The sequence below is a fragment of the Hevea brasiliensis genome, chromosome 4, assembly GCF_030052815.1.
Source record: "Hevea brasiliensis isolate MT/VB/25A 57/8 chromosome 4, ASM3005281v1, whole genome shotgun sequence".
Lineage (NCBI taxonomy): Eukaryota > Viridiplantae > Streptophyta > Magnoliopsida > Malpighiales > Euphorbiaceae > Hevea > Hevea brasiliensis.
Genome location: NC_079496.1, coordinates 8,338,554 through 8,358,528, shown reverse-complemented (window position 1 = coordinate 8,358,528; position 19,975 = coordinate 8,338,554). Strand labels below are relative to the sequence as shown.

Here is a 19,975-nt window from a genome sequence, read left to right as displayed (position 1 = left end):
CATAGAGAAGGTGTCTGCAATTCTATGTATACGTGTAAACCAATGAACACCTGCATGCTTGGTTTGCATTACAGGTGGTAGGACAGCTGTCAACTTCCATATTACGTCTACCTTGAAGGTTGAAGCCTTCTCTCTCTAGTAATCTCAAAGTTCCTATCCAAACAGTGCATATCCACTTTCAATGTTCTGTTCCAGATAAACCTAACCCTAGCTACTTATCAGCTTCTAGCTTGTTTTAGATATATGTATGTTCGATGTACAAAACAACTGAATTAAGAAATCAGTCGATTTAAGCTTACTTCCATAAATAATTTTATATTTCTAATAATACTGATAATTTTTAAAGAGAAATAAGTTTTGGAACTTTCAAATTTTTGATGGTAATTTAATTAATAGTTTTTGTTCAAATTGATATATTATATATATATATATATATATATATATATATATATATATATATATATATATATATATATATATATATATCTTCGTAAATTTAATTATTAAATATTCTTTTTAGTAAATAATAAAAGAGATTGCTTATTTTTATGATTTAAATAAATTTAGTAGCTATTTATTTTTACATAAAAATATTAATTAGATTAATTTAATTAAATTTTTAATACTTGAAAATTAATTTAAAATTTTTATTTTTGATATACATTTTTTTATATATTAACTTAGTAAAAAAAAAAATTAGATCCGTCATTGAGATTAATCATTTGATTTTAAAAAAATTGTGCATTTAATATATATAAGAACGATATAACATAAAAACTAGTTTAAAAATTTTAAATCAAATAGTTATATTACAATTTGTATAGAATTAATGAAAATATCTTAATAAATATAAAAATTTTGATATTAATTTAAAAATTATAAGATTTATTTTAATATATATAAGTTTGAGTTTATGATAATCAAATTTATTTAAAATTATATGTAAAAACTGATTTATGGATATTTTAAACTATAAAGATTATTTTATCATTTTTCCTTATATATTTAAAATTTCAACATAATATCTTATGCATAGAGAGCCTTATTAATTAATTGTGGACTTTGTTTGCAAGTACAGGTTATGTAAGATCGAATATTTTCTTTTGGCTGTAAGTACGTAGGACCTCCTTAGGAAGGTGCTTATATTTGGCTGTACTTTGCTTTTTCCAGAATATTTCTTTACATTCAAAGGATTTGGGCTTGGCGTGTAAAAGGGTGGGATTTGATTTGTTTTTTTCCCCTTTAATTTGTGGCATGCGTAAGGTCACTGCCTGTATCTCTTTAGCTTCTAGAGAGAGATTTTTCTCTCGTTTGCAGTTTTTCTTCTACAGACTTCGTTCATTCTTTTTACTTTGTTACTTTCTCCGACGCCATTTGGATAGGAAATGGCTTCTTCTCTTAATCTGGAGTGTGATTCCTCTTTCCCCACTTTTGGTTTGAGTTGTACATAGTTTTCTTTTGTCATTTTGAGTGCAGGTACGGTGCTTCATGGAGGGAGATTGTTACACTCATTTTATACAGACATTTTAGTATAATTTTATATTATTTTATCTTTAAAATTAAGTATTTTTTATGTTTTTAGTTTTATTTTAATTTAATTATTAATTTTAATTACTTTATATATAATTTTTATAATTTTGATATTTTTAATAGATTATGGTATATTGCACTGCTTAGCCTATTACATAGGGTAAGCAACAAGTCTAGCGCAACTTAATTTCAGCACTTTCAAAATTATCAATATCAAACCTGCCAACATTTGCATGAGAAGTTGCTTGAGGTCCTACTTATGGTATATCGTGGTGCTTAAGATGTGACTTGGGCCAAGCTAAAAGTTAAGTATATTATTTAAAATGCTACTTACCCTATGCAGATAGGCCATTTAGAATCTGGAATTTGCTTAAGACGTTGCTTATGATAAACAACTTCATCAGCAAGCAACTCAGAGTTGAAAAACTTTGCTAACCTAAAAATTTATATATCTAACCTCCTATCTATTTATTGGTCTTTATTCATTTTTAGACTTACTTTATGATAGCTTTTAAAACCATATAAAAACATCTTTTTCTAGTTTTTGTCTTAAAAAGTAAGAAGGAAAGAAAATCACAAATATAAAAAGGAGGAGAAAACACCATTAATCCTGAACAAAGGAGTTGCTGCCACCATTTTTGGAAGCTTCAGAATTTCGAGATTTTGGGTTATTTTCCCTGACTTCTTCTATTTTTAGTTCCTTATCATGTTTTTTTTTTTTTACTTTTTCATTATTTACTCTTGTAAATATCAACATAAGTGAGTAGAATCTTTAAATTTCAGAGTTGGAAATTATGTTTTAGATAAATTTGTAAATTTGAACTGGTTTATATCAAATTTTATATAAATATGAGTTTTGATTCTTCTCTTTGTGTGCCTATTTTACCTGTCTAATGTTGGTACGTATTGGATATTATCTTAATCTTTTATTAAATAAATAAAAGGTGAAAATCATTTATAGATAATCAAATATTAGAACTTAAAATCACCTAGATTTAGAAAATAAACTAGATATTTAAGATGACTCATTGATTGATTACAAAATTTAATGGATTTTAAGTGAATTAAATATCGTATAAAAGTATGTTTGGTTTTCTTAAAATACACTTTAATTTGCTTAAAAAATATATCAAAAGATTTTAAAATTAATCACCTTCAAACTCTATTTTCTTTTAAAATTTGATGAACTAAGATAAATTTTAATTAATTTATGCATAAACCCCAACTCTAGAATCATTTTTACCATTAATTAGCCTTTAATTTTAATTATCTATTATTAATTTAGTTTAATTACATCTAAATTAAAAATTTATTTGCTGTGCTCTTTATTTATTTTGTTTAGATTAACTAATTTTATCAAATTTATTTGCATTTACACTATATTTTTATTATTATTCACTCAAATAATCATTTTATTCATAATTTAATATTCAAACACAAATTCTCATTGAAATAATACTTAATTCATCAATTTATTACTTGATTCAATCCGTATATATGCGGAAACCCCACATAAGAGATTGCTAAGGACCTGCTCTGCGTGTGCTTGACTCAAGCTGTAGTAGCTGACTGGTTGTCCTTGTTTTGACTGTGAAAGGTTGTTGTTGCACTGGTGGTGGTTGATCCTTATGAGTTATAAGAGAATGAGACACCATGAGCTCTGCCATGTGCCACCATCCAGAAACTGTGAGTTATAGTTGTGTACTTTGGGACATCTGGAGCCATGCCACCAGTTGGAAGGGTAGCGAATGTGTTTTAGTGAAGATCCTTGTTTCTCCCAGTTGAAGCTGCCCCTCTTTCGCCACCAAAAAGGGCCGACGGTGTGAGAAGCTAGTAGCCAACAGCATCTTCCTGGTTTTCCTAATTTAAAGTTTCTGAATTATTGGGCTTGTGGGCTTTTTTTTTAAAATAAATATTATTTTATCAATAATTATCATTAAATGAATTATTAAAATTTAATTTAATAGTATAAATAAAGTGAATTAAAATTAAATTAGCCATGAAAGACACACACGCTTTACTATAATAAATATAAAATATCTCTAATTTAAAATTTTGCTCGTTGGTTCAAAAATTATTTTTCCAAAAGAGGAAAAGTAAGAGAAGAAAATGAGGGATGATTAAAAAAGAGAGAGCGAAGAAAACACTGATGAATTCATGTGGAAGAAGTCAAATTATAGGAACCAATTCGGTTTTGATTTTGCTTTACCCTGTTTGAATTCTAGAATTTTATAAAAAATTAATTTAATTAAATTTTTTTTATATTTAAAATAAAAAATTTCAATTTTTTAATTTAAAAAAATTATTTAAAAAATAAAAATAATTATATAAAAATTTAATTATTTTTTTTTATAAATTATTTATTTCAAATGAAACGTATAAAAATAATTTTAAATTTTATTTGATTTCGATTAATTTGAATTGGGTAAATTTAAATGTTAAATTTTTTAAAAACATATATTTTTAAATTATTTGTCAGTGGCTGAGAGACGGACCTCATCAGTGGTTGGCATGTTTCAGTAGGCTGGTGAGCTGTCCCCCTTTCTAAATATTAGAAAGTTTGAGCTTGCCTCCAAAACAATCCGCATGGTTAGTGTTTAGTATTGAATTTTGTAAGTTAAAATTATTTTTTTAAATAAAAATATTATTTTATATATTATTAAAAAAAATAAATAATAAAAAAATTTAATTATTTTTTAATATTTTTTAATTAATATATTTAAAAAAGTAATTTTAATAATAATTTCAATAATAACATCAAATGAATCTCATGTAAGTTTCAAAACTATGCAAGTTTTTTTATTTAATATTGTTACTATGTGAAATTGATTTTATTTAATTTATATATTTTTAAATTATGTATGTTTTTATTCACTGTATCAGGACATATCAAATATTAATTTCTCCTTAAAGATATACAAATAAAAGAGAAAATCAACAGCGAATCTCTTTTTAATTCCTTTTTTGGTATGTGGTCCCAAGAAGCTATAAATGTTCCTGTTCATACTGTTGATTGTTTATGTGCCATCTTATTTAAAAAACATAATAAATTCACCTGGTCTATAAAAGTTAGGTGAAAAACTCAATTGAGTGCTTAAAATAAATTTTGCTTTTAATCAAATAATTGTATTTTAATTTGCATTAATTGAGTCTTGTGTTTTAATTTTTTATTAATTGAATCTAAAATTTAATTATGTGAACAATTATTAAATTAAATATATGGCAACTGAGACCTACAAATGAATAGAATATTATTTTATAAAATTTTAAACATTTGAACTCAACAGTGAAATCAAATGAAAAATTAATTAACAATAAAAAAATCCACATAATATTTCCATAATAATCAATAATACCCAAAATATAACAACAGTATTTATAAGGTAGCAAAAGCCAAATTATAATTTCACATTGATTTGGGACGGGGATTTTATGCTAAATACAAAATTTAATAAATTTTTTCTCTTTAAATTAACTTTTTAGGTACAGTTAGGCTTAATTTAATTTTACTACATGGTATTATAGTCTACACTAATTTAATATTAGGTCATAATAAATATATTTATTACAAATTTCATGCTTTAAATGCCTATATTTGAACATAAAGAGTGTGTTATTTCATGTTAATTTAGAATAAAAATTTTGTGCTAAATATTAAATTTAAACAAATCTCGTTAATTGAGTTAGCTTTTGAGTGGAGTTACATTTGATATATTTTTTTACATGAATAATCAAAACAAAAATTAAATATAAAATCTAAAATCATATCAATATTTTGTCAGATCTTCTCCTTCAAACCGTTGCTTCTTTCACAGTCATCTTTCGGTTCAGGAGATTTTTATTGCGTAGACTAGACCCATCACCATCTTCTCATTTGACCCAACCCACAAGCAGAGAAGGCCCATGTCTCAACCAGCAACTCAACGCACGCTCACCCCCACCATTCTCACCATACTTTGTCACTAAAACCATATCTGACACATTTGACATTGTGTTGGCTGTTCATGAGATGATATAAATCGGGAAACTCGCTGGCATTGCTATTCCATTGAAGATTGACTAAACTAGAGAGATTTTGGACATATTTTGTGAGGGAGCGAACACAGGTCTTAATCTCACCTTCGCTGGAGAATTTGGAACCAAATTCATTTTTTTTTAATTTCTAAATTTTTAAATAATTAAGAAATTTCTTAACTTTAAGATATTTTTAATTATTGAGAATATAAAAATAATATTTTATATATTATTGACTGATTTTTATTTTATTTTTAATACTAGTTTAAAAAAATTCACAAAAACCAACTTTAAAATAAAATCCTAGTTTAAAAAAATTCACAAACACTAAGTTCTTCCCTAAAATATCATTTTTAAATATTACTTAAAAAAGTAAATTTAAAAAAATTATTTAAATTTGAACATGAGATGTCTTCATCTCAAGATGTTTTCGATTGATAGATAGGTTTCTGTTTACACTATAATTTAATTTCAATATTTTTAGACTCTAATTAATTAATAGGTCTTAAATGTTAAATTAAATTGTTAATTTAATGTGAATATGTCCACAACTTAAGCTAACAAAAGACTAATAGTCTATGGGTATTAATTATATAGAGTTAGACTAATTAAATAATTACTCGTATAAGTTGATATTATTTATTAGATAATTATAGATATTCAGTGTTCAAAAATATCTACTGAAAATGATGGACAAGAAAGTGAAATAGTGGATAAGTAGGCAAAGTGGTGTGAGTGGGTGATTATAGAGGTAGTGGGTGACTTTTTGTGGTTATGGAAAGTTCCAAGAAGTGGGTTAGTGAGAGAAAAAGATGCAAGTGGTGAAGATAGTGATAATCACAAGACTTAGTCACTAAGCAACTCTTATCTATAAATTGACGTACAGGCTTTATATAAAATGACACAAATAACAACAACAATCAATCAATACCTAACAGATACAATGTTTTAATTTAATTTTTTTATAATTTAATAATCTTTTTATATTTTTAAATAATTTTTTACTTTTTCAGTCTAATATCATATTTAATTATAGTCTTATCTTTATTTTTAATTAAAGCAATCAATTTCTAATTTTTCTATAAATGTTACCATTATTGTAATCAGTCATTTCAGTATTCAATGCAATTTACAATTTCATGTTCATATTTTAGTTCAAACAAATCTGCTCTTTAATTTTTCATAAAGTCAATTTACAAATTTTTTTGCAAATGTTTATATTTTTTAAATAAAACAGCCTTTCAATTTCTTAAAACTCTCATTTACATTTTTACATATATTTACATTTTCTCAATAAAAAATTCACTTTTTTAATCAAGTGCAAATTTATCTTTTTTGCACATATTTACTTTTCGAAGTAAATAAATATGAATAACTCTTACTTTTCAAACACAATATTTACTATTTAATACATAAGTAATCTTTTAATTTTTCAATTACCAATTTCAGTTCTCAAATATTTCAAGTTAATCAAGTAGAGATATTGACGAATGCATCGTAGTAGAGTCAAATAAACTAAGAGAAATTTTGGTCATTTATTTTTCACTAATCGCTCCTATTAAAAGATAAATAACTAACCCCACTCTTCATATTATTCTACATGAATAGAGTGTGCTCAAATTTTTTTTTTTTTAAATATTGATATATGTATTAATTTTTAATTGATAAGAATTACTCACATCGTTTTAATTTAGGGGTTTAATTCGTCCCATGAAAAACCTTGATGGCAATTAAAGTGAATGAAAAAAACTTTTTTGACACAAAAATTTTCTTTCACATAATTGCAATGCGATTATATTTAAAAAGAAATAATTTCTTCATTCTTCATGATGAAATTTTATTTAAAAAAAAACTCATAGAGAATAATAGTAAATTTAATATTATAATAAAAATTTATTATTTTATGAAAATATTTTCTTTTTCAATTTAATTACTATTATATACTAAAAATTTACATGTATTCTTTTATTTTTTCAATAAATAATTTATTTGATAAATATATTTTTCTTTAAACTGAGTGAAATAAAAAAATTTTTACCTTATTAACTTAACTATTTGACTCCGCTCTTGTTGTAGTGCTATGTTTTTATTGTTTTTATTCACTAAATCAAGACATATCAAATATTAATTTCTCCTTAAAGATATACAAATAAGAGAGAAAATCAACAGCGAATCTGTTTTTAATTCCTTTTTTGGTATGTGGTCCCAAAAAACTATAAATGTTTCTATTCATATTGTTGATTGTTTATGTGCCGTCTTATTTAAAAAACATAATAAATTCATCTAGTCTATAAAAGTTAGGCGAAAAACTCAATCGAGTACTTAAAATAAATTTTGCTTTTAATCAAATAATTGTATTTTAATTTGCATTAATTGAGTTTTGTGTTTCAGTTATTTGGTTATGTGAAGCGTAGATATATGGAGACTCCAATTAGACAAGTAGAGCACATTGGGTTAGAGGACATGATTTTTACAATTTTAGAATTTTTAGAATTTTTAGAGCTCATTTGGGTAGTTTTTGTAAAATGAGTAATTGTAGGGACTAAATTATAATTTTTTAAATTATAATTGTTGACTATTTGGATGGGCCCAGGATGGGCCATGTGATATGATTGAGTTATGGATGTGTGGCTTGTGAATATAGAAGTGTAATTTGAACCATTTTTTAGGTTGGGTAGGTCCTAGGTGTAGGAGAGACTCTGCCAAATTTTCGGCACGACCTAGGATGTCATTGGTATTTTCCAAACTTCTATTAAGTCAAATATATTAAATAAGTGCAATGAAATTTGTCAGGTGAGCCGGGACAGCCTTCCTACTCCTCCCAGCCGCCACAGTGACCTCAGTTAAGTCTGTGAGTAAAATATTAATTTTAATTATAATTTCGATATTATTATATGTTCAAGCATGCCTATGAGTCACTTATAAATATATATCTATGTAGTTAAATACTAGGCATATTTTATATTGCATTTATAATTGATGAAGTACTATGGATATTGTTTGTGGTAATTTGGAGTAGTGTGCGTGCGTTGACGTGCGTGTGGTATGGTATTGGATATGAACAGGACGGGTAGACACGGCTTAAAAGACACTCGCTGGGACCCGGTCCTTTATGGATAAGTCGGGGTAGACATGGCTTGAGAGACACTCGCTGGAACCCCGCATTTAGTTTATTAAGCGAAAGTCCGATTTGAAAGACACTCACTGGCAAAGGTTAGTTTAAGAGCTGTATAGGGGATCAACTCCCATATATGTACTGTTTGAACAGTGTTAGGTGTGTGAGTACTCCAAATTGTCTTTTTACTGCTATGATGTAATTTGTATGAAAATTATGATGATGTTGCATTCCACCCCTTATGATGCATTAGCTTTAGTTAGTTATAGAAATTGTGGTTAAAATTAGTATTTTACTCTCTCAGTCGAACACTCACTCCTGTTCATCTATTTTTCTGGGCTATAGGAGGATTATTTGTTGTGGCTAGGGGTGTGCAAACGGTCGGTTCGGTTCCGAACCGAACCGAACCGAAAAAACCGAAAACCGAAAATCGAAACTTTTAAAAACCGAACCGAACCGATTGATAAGAGAAAATCGAACCGATAAATATCAGTTCCGTTCGATTTTAAACCGATCAAATCAAATTTATAAAATTTTATATTTTTAACATTAAATCTAAATAATAAAAACATAAAAACAAAAAAAATTGGAAATCAAAACTCAAAAATCTTTAGATTCGGTTCGGTTTTCTTTGATTTCGGTTCGGTTCGATTCGGTTCGATTCGATTTTTTTTATTTCCTATATATTAATAATTTCGGTTCGGTTCGGTTTTTTTATTTTTTTATGAAAATAACCGAACCGAACCGATTAAACCGAAATTATCAAAATTATAAACCGAATCGAACCGATTAAATTTTAAAACCGAACCGATTGAACCGAATTAATCGGTTCGGTTCGGTTTTTCGGTTAAAACCGAAAACTGCACACCCCTAGTTGTGGCTAACCTGCTCTTATTCTTCGTAGGTCTATTAATAATATTTAATATATTTTGTACAATTGAATTAAATTTTAGACTCCGCATGTGTTAGAAGTGCTTATTTTTATTTTTGCCTGTATTATAAAAGTTATGTTGGACATGTAAAATTATTAACTATATGAATGATGGTATTGAATGAGGAAGCTGAGCTCCATTGGATTTTTGATATTATGAGCATGTGGAGGGTGAGCTGAGCTTCCCAATTTATTTTATATTGTGTTTACAGGTCGGGCGAGTCAAAAACTCCCCGTTGACTGATCCATTTTATGATCAGACTCTGTCTGGTTGAATTCTTAAAATTGGGCCCAAATGGGCCTTAGGATTTGATTGAGGAATAGTTATGCTTACTACGGGTCTCGGGGGCTTTAGGTTGGCCCAGGTCCTAGTACCGGTTCGGCCCATGGGTTGGGTCGTGACAATTTATGAGGATTTAGCTGAAAATCATTTGGAGTGGAGAAAGGGAATCTATATAGCCGATCCAAATAAATTTTTTGGATAAAAGCTTAGTTGAGTTGAGTCTTGTATTTTAATTTTTTATTAATTGAATCTAAAATTTAATTATGTGAACAATTATTAAAATAAATAGGCGGCAGCTGAGACCTTCAAATGAATAGAATATTATCTTATAAAATTTTAAAAACTGTGAAATCAAAATGAAAAATTAATTAACAATAAAAAATCCACATACTATTTCCATAATAATCAATAATACCCAAAATATAACAACAATATTTAAAAGGTAGCAAAAGCCAAATTATAATTTCACATTGATTTAGAATGAGGATTTTATGCTAAATATAAAACTTCTTCTCTTTAAATTAGTTTTTTGGGTAAAATTAGACACAATTCATTTTTTCTACATGATATTATAGTCTACATTAGTTTAATATCAGGTCATAACAAATGTATTTGCTGCAAATTTTATGCTCTAAATGTCTGTTCTTGAACATGAGAGGTATATTGTTCCACATTAGTTTAAAATTAAAATTTTGTGCTAAATATAAAACTTAAACAAACCTCATTCATTGAGTTAGCTTTTGAGTGGAGTTACACTTGATATATTTTTTCACATGAATAATCAAAACAAAAATTAAATATAAAATCTAAAATCATATCAATATTTTGCCTACAATATGCACCATCAAGTAAAAAAAAATCCCACCCACAAAAACCAACTTTAAAATAAAATCATAGTTTAAAAAAATTCACAAAAACTAAGTTCTTCACTAAAATAGTCAAGCTGGTTTAAAATGAAATTAAATTGCTAATTTAATGTGAACAGGTACATAACTCAAGCTGACAAAAAATCAATAGTCAGTGGGTATTAATTATATAGAGTTAGAATAATTAAATAATTATCCGTATAAGATTGTGTATTTATTGGACAATTATAGATATTCAGTGTCTAAAAATATCTACTGAAAATGATGGGCATGAAAGTGGAGTAGTGGGGGAGTAGGCAAAGTGGTGTGAGTGGGTGGTTATAGAGTTAGTGGGTGATTTTTGGTGGTTATGAGAAGTTACAAGAAGTGGGCTAGTGGAGAGAAAAAGATGCAAGTGGTCAAGACAGTGATAGACTTGGTCACTAAGTAGCTCTTCTTTATAAATTGATGTGCTAGGCTTTATATAAAACAACACAAGTAACAATCATCAATCAATCAACACCTAACAGATACAATGTCTTAGTTCAAATTTTTTATAGTTTAGCAATCTTTTTACATTTTCAAACAATTTTTTACTTTTCAGTCTAGCGTCAAATTTAATTCCAGTGTTTATTTTCAATTCAAGCAATCAATTTCTAATTTTTCTACAAATGTTTCCATCATTGTAATCAATCATTTCAGTATTCAATGCAACTTACAATTTTCTGTTCATATTATAGTTCAAGCAAATCAACTCTTTAATTATTTTGCAAGTCGGTTTATAATTTTTTGTAAGTGTTTATATTTTTTAAATAAAACAGTATTTCAATTTCTTAAAACTCTCATTTACACTTTCGCATATATTTACATTTTCTCAGTAAAAAATTTACCTTTTTAATCAAGTGCAAATTTATATTTTTTGCACATATTTACTTTTTGAAGCAAATAACTATGAATAACTCTTACTTTTCAAGCACAATATTACTCTTCCATATACAAGTGATCTTTTAATTTCTCAATTACCAATTTTAGTTTTAAAATCTTTCAAGTGAATAAAATAGAGATCTTGATTAAACACATTCTAGTAGAGTCTAGTGGCCTAAAAGAAATCAGATCGGCATAAATACATCTACAAATGAGATCATATGCATCTCTGGCATGCTCGCAATCTAATTATTTAAGTGCAAAAAAGATTATATCCACTTTTAATATGTATAAATTGAATAAAATCAAAATAATTTCAAAAATGATAAAAAGCTTAGTTTGGCTTAAATTTTCTTTATTTTTTTATCTTTTTAATACTTTTGTGAGCTTTATTTTCTTTTTTTAATGAAAATTTATTTAATAATATTTTATTATATGTTACTATTGCATTAAAGACATTTTTATTATTTCTTTTAACGCCCAAAAGTAAGTCGACTGTTTACCAAAAATTGACATTGCTTAAACGGGTTCTTTTACAAATGAAAATAAAAAGAAATATTACCGATAACATTGTTATTAAATTTTAACCACATCATATTGGTCAATCAAGCTCCAAATCACCATGGATTTACAATCTAACTGGACAAGACTCATTGGATCGGTAAATCGGTAATTTACCTGGTCGATAAGAGTAAAATTTTTTTAAATGTTAGCAAAGAGAAATAAACTCAATACCTTTTTAAAAAGAATACATTATTTAATGCATAGCTGAATTCAATATACAACAAGCTAATATCAACATTATTTTAATAGTGGCATATTTTAAATAATAGTAGAGCTATTTTTTTTCTCCCTAAAATTATATATTTTCCTTTTTATTTTATTTATTTATTTTTTTGAAATTGCATATTTGCTTTTAAAATTGCAGAGGTGGGATTTTTTTTTGTATAAAAAAGTTTGGGTTAGGGAAGACTCCTCCATTTTAGAATCAGAGCATATAACCAACTTCACTAAAAGATAGGGATAGCAATTGATAGAATACCAGTGAAAATCACTCTATTCAAATCTAATTAATATTATTAAAATTTGAACTCATTCTAAAGCTAATTAAAATTTATTTTCAACTTTCGAACATGTCCCAAACTCGTTTATTATTAAAAAAAAAATAAATTCGTTTAATTTTATATATATTTTAATTAATATTTTACATACAAAATTATTTTGATTAATAATTTATATTTTAAAAATTTAATAATTTTATAAAATATTTAAATTTCATTTTATATAAAATTAAATATAAAAAAATTTATAAATATTACTATAATATATATATATATATATATTATATTTAATTAAGTATTTATATAAACGAATTCGGGTAATAGATACGTAAAATCGGAATCTAATCAGAATTTATCACGAGTATTATTTTTCAAGCTTAAATCCGTCCAAACCCAATTATATAATACCAAAATCCATTTTATTAAAGTTCGATTAAATCGAATACCCATAAAAATTTAACTCATTACCATCCTACTAAGAGATTATAATGAAATTTATAAATTACTGATAAAAAAAAGACTAAAAAAACTCAAACTCTTAACCTAATAAGAGTGCTGATTGAGACTTACTAAAATAAATCAAGTTTCATTGCGATTGCAGGGGTGGAGTTTTTTCTTGATAAACATTTCACTTATCAATTCAATATTACCTTGTTGTACATGACTAGAGCCATTGAATTGTCAAATTGATGATTTGTCTGGTCAATAAAAGTAAAATTTTTTTAAATGTTGGTAAAAAGAGCTAAACTCAATATCCCCTAAAAAGAAGAAATTATCTGATGCATAGCTGTGCCAACTCAATATATATATATATATATATATATATATATATATATATATATATATATATATATATATATATATATATATAAGTAAATTAATAAAATTTATATGAGAATAAATATATTTATTTATTTTTATAATTATTATTTTATAAATATTAAAATTTAATAATAATAATAATATTTAAAATTGAATATATTTATATGATTAAAATTTATAAAAATATAATCTAATAAATGTTAAAAGTTTGATTTTAAACTACTAAAACTTAGTTAATTAGATTTATTTATTTATATTAATAGGTATTATATTTAATTGGTTTTAATTATATTATATATTTAATTAATTTAAATGATTTACTAATTTAATTCATTAATAAAATCACTAATCGACTAAATAAATCACTAATTCATTGCTCCGATCTCTCCATTGAATCAATTACCAAAATAAATTATATTAGTCAAATAGTAAAACCCTCTTTTAATATTAATATTTGAGTTTGATTTTTATCTTGTCTTATTTTTATTTTTTTAGAAACCCTAAGAGATTTTGTGAAACTTATGTAATTTATAAGATTTTTTTTTTTACTACCTTCAACTTTAGACAAATAAGATTATCCCTGAATGTCAGTAAATTATATTTAAAATAATTAATAATTATTATATTTTTATATTATAATTTTAAAATTATAATTATATAAATAATAAATAATTCTGGCAATCATAAATATTAACTAAAATTAAATTAATATAAATTATAAGAGGATATGGTCAAACAAAATCTGTAATTTGTTGATTCTTCTGCATCGCCATTGCCTGTTTCTTTGCCTGTCGAATTGCAACTGAAGTCGATTTGATTTTTATCTTTTTTTTATTTTATTTTGATTAATTATTTTTTTTTTTAAATTTAATAAATCTATTTAAACGTTAAACATTTATATTTTTTTTAATGTTTAATATTAATTATTCATTTTTTTAATTTTTTAACTGTTTATATTATTTAATTCTTTTAATTAAAATAAAAATAAATTCTAATTTTCTTTGTAATAACGTAAAACGCTGGCCATTTCCGTCAAGGCTATTTTCGTCATTTCAATTAAAATATTTGAAATAAAGTGGGACTTGCTGCTATTATTATGTTGGCACCATAGACTCACCGCATGCAATCAATTTAATTTTTATTTTTAATGAAAAAAATAAAAGAGTGCAGTTAGAATTAGTTAAAATAATAATATTAAAATATATTTAATAATTATTTTAATTTATATTTAAATTTATTAATTTTTAATACATGACTGATATATCTAGATATAAATATTTAATTCTTAATTATTATTAAGCTGATAGGCATAAAACTCATCTTTATATTAGATGCACCAAAATAATAAATCCAAACCTTTGTCCTTCAAAATTTTTATACAAATCCTTCAAAATTAAATTCTATTTCTTTTGAAAAATCCGCCATGGATACACCTTCAGCCCCCTCTTCCTCTTCTGTGCAAAAACCCTGACAAAAACCCACTTTCATGCTAGCTCTTCCTCTCTCTTTGGACCTTCAATTTCTATCTGCAGACCAAAATTAGGGCAAATGGGATCTACTGTACCATTTCAGGACCTCAACCTCTCTCCATCTCCATCTTCATCTCCGCTGTCCACCAACGCTGCTGTCCCTACCCCGCCTCCTCTTTTAATACCAAAGATTGAACCTAAACTTGAGCCGCTTGACGATCTAGTTGAAACACCTCAGCCCCAAGAACCTCAAGACCCTTTGTATCCCGATTTTACCCCTAACTTGTTCTCTAATTCCGAACATACCCCTCCTTCCCAATCCTCCGCCCTCTCTTCCTCCCAAGAAGACAATGTCTACTCCGAATACCACAGAATATCCGAGCTTTTTCGTACTGCGTTCGCCAAACGCTTGCAGCAGCAGTACGGCGACGTTTCGGTGTTGGACCCAGATTCTCGCGCGATCGTCCCTGTCAATGAAGACAGTAGTCTCTCCTCCGTTGTCGTCACCCGGCCTCCTCGCCGATACCCGAAGCGCTCTTCGGAGCTTGTCCGCGTGACCGACCTGGGAATCGAGGACCAGCGGTATTTCCGAGACGTCTGTCGTCGAACCCGTATGCTATATGATGCCCTCCGCATCTTCTCCGTCTTGGAGGAAGAGAAACGCCGTGGCGAGAGCCTCGGCCGCCGGGCCCGTGGCGATCTCCTCGCCGCCTCCTTGATGCGTGAACGCGGGCTTTGGCTCAACCGCGATAAGCGGATCGTGGGGTCCATCCCTGGAGTTGAAGTTGGGGATCTCTTCTTTTTCCGGATGGAATTGTGCGTGGTTGGACTCCATGGCCAAGTCCAAGCAGGAATTGATTACCTTCCGGCAAGCCAGAGCTCCAATAGGGAGCCCATTGCGACAAGCATTATAGTTTCGGGCGGCTATGAGGACGATGAGGACTCTGGAGATATGTTAATCTACACGGGGCACGGTGGACAGGACAAGTTTTCGAGGCAATGTATGCACCAGAAGCTGGAAGGAGGGAATTTAGCGTTGGAGAGGAGTATGCATTATGGGATTGAGGTAAGAGTAATTAGAGGGTTTAAATATGCTGGGAGTTTTACTAATAAGATTTACGTTTATGATGGTTTGTACAAGATTCATGATTGTTGGTTTGACGTGGGCAAATCTGGGTTTGGTGTTTATAAGTACAAACTGTTGAGGATTGATGGGCAACCAGAAATGGGTAGTTCGATTTTGAGGTTTGCACAGAGTTTGAGAGTTAGTCCATTGAGTGTGAGGCCTAGGGGGTATCTTAGTCTTGATATTTCCAACAAGAAGGAGAATATGCCAGTTATGTTGTTTAATGATATTGATAACGATCATGATCCTCTGTGTTATGAGTATCTGATGAGGACAGTGTTTCCACCGTTTGCATTTAATCATGGAAGTAATGGGACAGGGTGTGATTGTGTTTCAGGTTGTATTGATGGTTGTTTTTGCTCGATGAAGAATGGGGGAGAGTTTGCTTATGATCAGAGTGGTTTCTTGTTGAGAGGGAAGCCGGTAGTATTTGAATGCGGAGCTTTTTGTAAGTGCCCACCAAGTTGCCGAAATCGGGTAACTCAAAGGGGGGTGAGAAATAAATTGGAAGTGTTTAGGTCAAGGGAGACAGGCTGGGGAGTTAGGTCATTGGATTTGATACATGCTGGTGGATTTATATGTGAATACGCAGGGGTTGTTCTCACAAGAGAGCAAGCTGAGGTTTTCACAATGAATGGTGATAGCTTGATTTATCCAAGTAGGTTTTCTCAGAAATGGGCTGAATGGGGGGATCTGTCTCAGATTTATCCTGATTATGTGCGTCCATCTTATCCATTGATTCCACCTTTGGATTTTGCAATGGATGTGTCAAAAATGAGGAATGTTGCTTGTTATATGAGCCACAGTTCAACTCCAAATGTGCTTGTGCAGTTTGTGTTATATGATCACAATAATTTGATGTTTCCTCATCTCATGCTTTTTGCAATGGAAAATATTCCTCCTTTGAGGGAACTTAGCCTTGATTATGGTGTGGCTGATGAGTGGACTGGGAAGCTTTCTATTTGCAACTGAATAGGCTAGAAAAGTTTTTGGAACTTTTGTATGTGGTGTAGCACATCATCGGAAGACATAATGTTGTAAGTTAAGCTTAACTACTTATTTACAATATCTAGTTGAACATGAATAGATCACCTTATTTTAGTTTGTGGCATTGTCATCATTAAAGCTCATTCTAGATTGATGTGTGCCTTGTAATTCTCGTGTAGTCCAGTCTGTTAGCAATGTTATTTACTCAGCTTAGAGGCAGTATTCCTTAAGCAACTTCATAGCATAGGCAACATATAATAACATATAGTTTGGTTTTGGATACCATTTATGTGAGACAAAGGAGTTAAAATGTCTTATTTACATCAAATTGCATGCCTTTCAAATATATGCGAATTGTTGATATCTACCTTTCTAAATCACTGGTTTAATTTTTTTGTCGTTTTTTACAACAGTGTAACTATTATTTAACATGTGTCTGCCCAGTCTACCAGTGCATAATTGTTTGGGCAAAGATCCTTTCAGGCCTCTATGTCCATTCGGTTATCTCTAAGAAGTAGAAGGATATTTTGTGAACTGTTTGCTAATGACCTGTATGTTCCTTTTTTTTTAATAAAAAATTGTTAGTTGATGTTGCCTTTCCAAGGAAGAGAAGTACAATAATTGATACTCCCAGTTTTTTCAGTGTCTTCATATAGTCAGGGAGTGAAGGTCATACCAGGTAGCAATTGTTTATGTGCCTAGTGTAGCGCGTCTTTTATGTTGCATCTGCAATGACATTCTGTTTTGGATGTGTGCATGAGCAGTGCAAATGGTGGCCCTAATTCACTAAGAAACCCCATTGATTTCCAAGGGAAACTGGCACGAATCAAGTTGGCCAATGCAGTTTCCATGATAGTTTTGACTCTGTCTCTAATACTGCACACCAAGTGATAGCCATGCTGCTACTTAATGTTTACCATCTAGCATAGTTTCTGAGATTAGTTGGATGCTTGGTTAGTCTGATAATGTTGCGTGGTTTTATTTGAAGATAACTTGTGGATTTAGTTTGAGAACATTATAGTTCTTGCTTATTACTTGCTTGTCCTAACATAATTGCTTCATTTGGAATAAATCATTTCTAAAAAAAGAATTGAATTAAATTCTCACACAATCATGCTTGAAGTCTGTTTCTTTGAAAATGATTTTTTTTAAGCTAAAAAGAATTAAATTCTTTCATTCCAAATATGAGAATTGATTTGTATCTTCAATTTTTAGAAACTTGTAAAGTTCTTCTATTAAGCCCTGATCGATGAGGACTAAAAAGAAATCAATTGAATTGAATTCTTATAAAATTCTAGATTTCAAATAGGTTGAATGGCTTTCTTTAGAACAAATTATTTGTAAGAAAAGAATTCAATCGAATTCTCATACAATCTTGTTTTATTTTTATTTCTTTTAAAATAATTTTTTTAAGTTAAAAAGAATTGAATTCTTTCATTCTAAGCTAGTGTAGTAAAAAATGTAAAAGTGCAGCGACAAATAGGAAAGTGCTTTTACACATGCAAAGCAAAGTACATTTAGTGTAGCAAGGGCTTTTTGCTCTTAAAGTGCACAACACCAAAAAAAAGCGCAAAATAATAAAAGCACAAGGAGCCTCAACTTCAAAGCCAACGTTGATTTAGATGAAGATATTGATGGAAATTGATGGGAATCTAGAAATCTAGCGAAGATCTTTTGTTTGTAAATATGAATTTGAATGCTAAAAACTTTTGAATGTTTGATGTCTTAAGGGTTTAAATTTTATATGGGGGACTATTTTATTTGCATATTATATTATTAGTAGACTTTTTAATAATTTTGCTCTTTCTTCAATGAAACGAGTGCTTTTTTTGTGCTTTGCACTTTTAAGTGATGGGGTGATGCATTGCTTTGAGTGTGCCTTACGCATTTAACTGCCTTGTTCTAAACATGAAAATTGACAAAAAAAGAAATTAATTGAATTGAATTCTTGCAAAATTCTAGTTTTCAAACAGGGGAATAGAAATATGCTTATAGATATGAATATGGCAACAGTAATTGTCCTTTGCAGCCTTTGTTATGTATCATAAAAAAGGTCAATTTGTTCTCATGTTGATTGTTTTTTGCAGGTGGTAAACGTTCAATGGTTTTGCCATAGTTTTCTGACCCACTATCCTGAAGTGTCTGGTCTTTGTCATTTTACCCTGATAACTGATGCTGCAAATCTCAATATTATATCAGAATATTTTTCTTCCTTTGATCTCGAAGTGCTCAAGGCTCCCAGGTGGTTCAGAATATATTTTTTTTCCCTAGTTGGGGGACAGGCAGGGGTCAAAAACCTGGAAATGAAAATCTTAACGGCTAATATTTGGATGTTGCTGTTGTGATATCACTAACACTGTAGACATTGTAATACTTCAAAGTTTCACCGGATCTCTTGGAAGCCTTGCACCCTCTAATCCCATGGGGGTAGTTGCCATAAGGCTTTTGTAAGCTTGTATGCATGACTGTATGAGCTTTTTGTATATATACAAAATTCAAATTTTTATAATCTTGTATAGAAAATCTGTCGGTACATGCAGACATAGCTGTGGTTATTTTCAATGCTTTTAAGTTTGCTTTTTGTTGGTGAGTTATGTATTTCACCCGTTGGTAGGTATGAAATCTGGTTCTCTGGATCTCTTCATCATTGCTTCCTATATTTCAGTACTTCGTGGGGGTACATATTTCAGGTTGTTTTTTTCTTTTTTGAATTGCAAATTGCATTACACGGCCACTCGGCCATCAGTCAAGATACACTTCAAAATAGAAATGGGCATGGTACTTGGCCAATTGCAAGGTAGCAGATTAGATGCAAACAACCTAGCAACACAATCAGCAACTGAATTGAGTTTCCTATTCACCCAGAAA

At 28.9% G+C, this 19,975-nt stretch overlaps 1 protein-coding gene across 2 annotated transcripts; it reads left to right on the top strand.

The window, feature by feature from the left end:
* Positions 1-14,841: 14,841 nt before the first annotated feature.
* LOC110657515 (histone-lysine N-methyltransferase family member SUVH9) lies at positions 14,842-19,650 on the top strand. Of its 2 annotated transcripts, none has more exons than XM_021814754.2 (2): positions 14,842-16,060; positions 19,195-19,650. In XM_021814754.2, exons 1-2 carry the CDS (start codon positions 15,074-15,076, stop codon positions 19,450-19,452), a joined length of 1,245 nt encoding a protein of 414 aa, XP_021670446.2. In that variant the 5' UTR covers positions 14,842-15,073; the 3' UTR covers positions 19,453-19,650. The 2 variants fall into 2 exon arrangements, with proteins under 2 accessions (XP_021670446.2, XP_021670445.2); XM_021814753.2 differs by having other exon boundaries at positions 14,847-17,157; positions 19,195-19,342.
* The last annotated feature ends 325 nt before the right edge of the window (positions 19,651-19,975 follow it).

What these genes read in the sequence shown, in the direction of transcription:
- LOC110657515 (XM_021814753.2), top strand. Translation starts at nt 15,074, where the DNA reads ATGGGATCTACTGTACCATTTCAGGACCTCAACCTCTCTCCATCTCCA.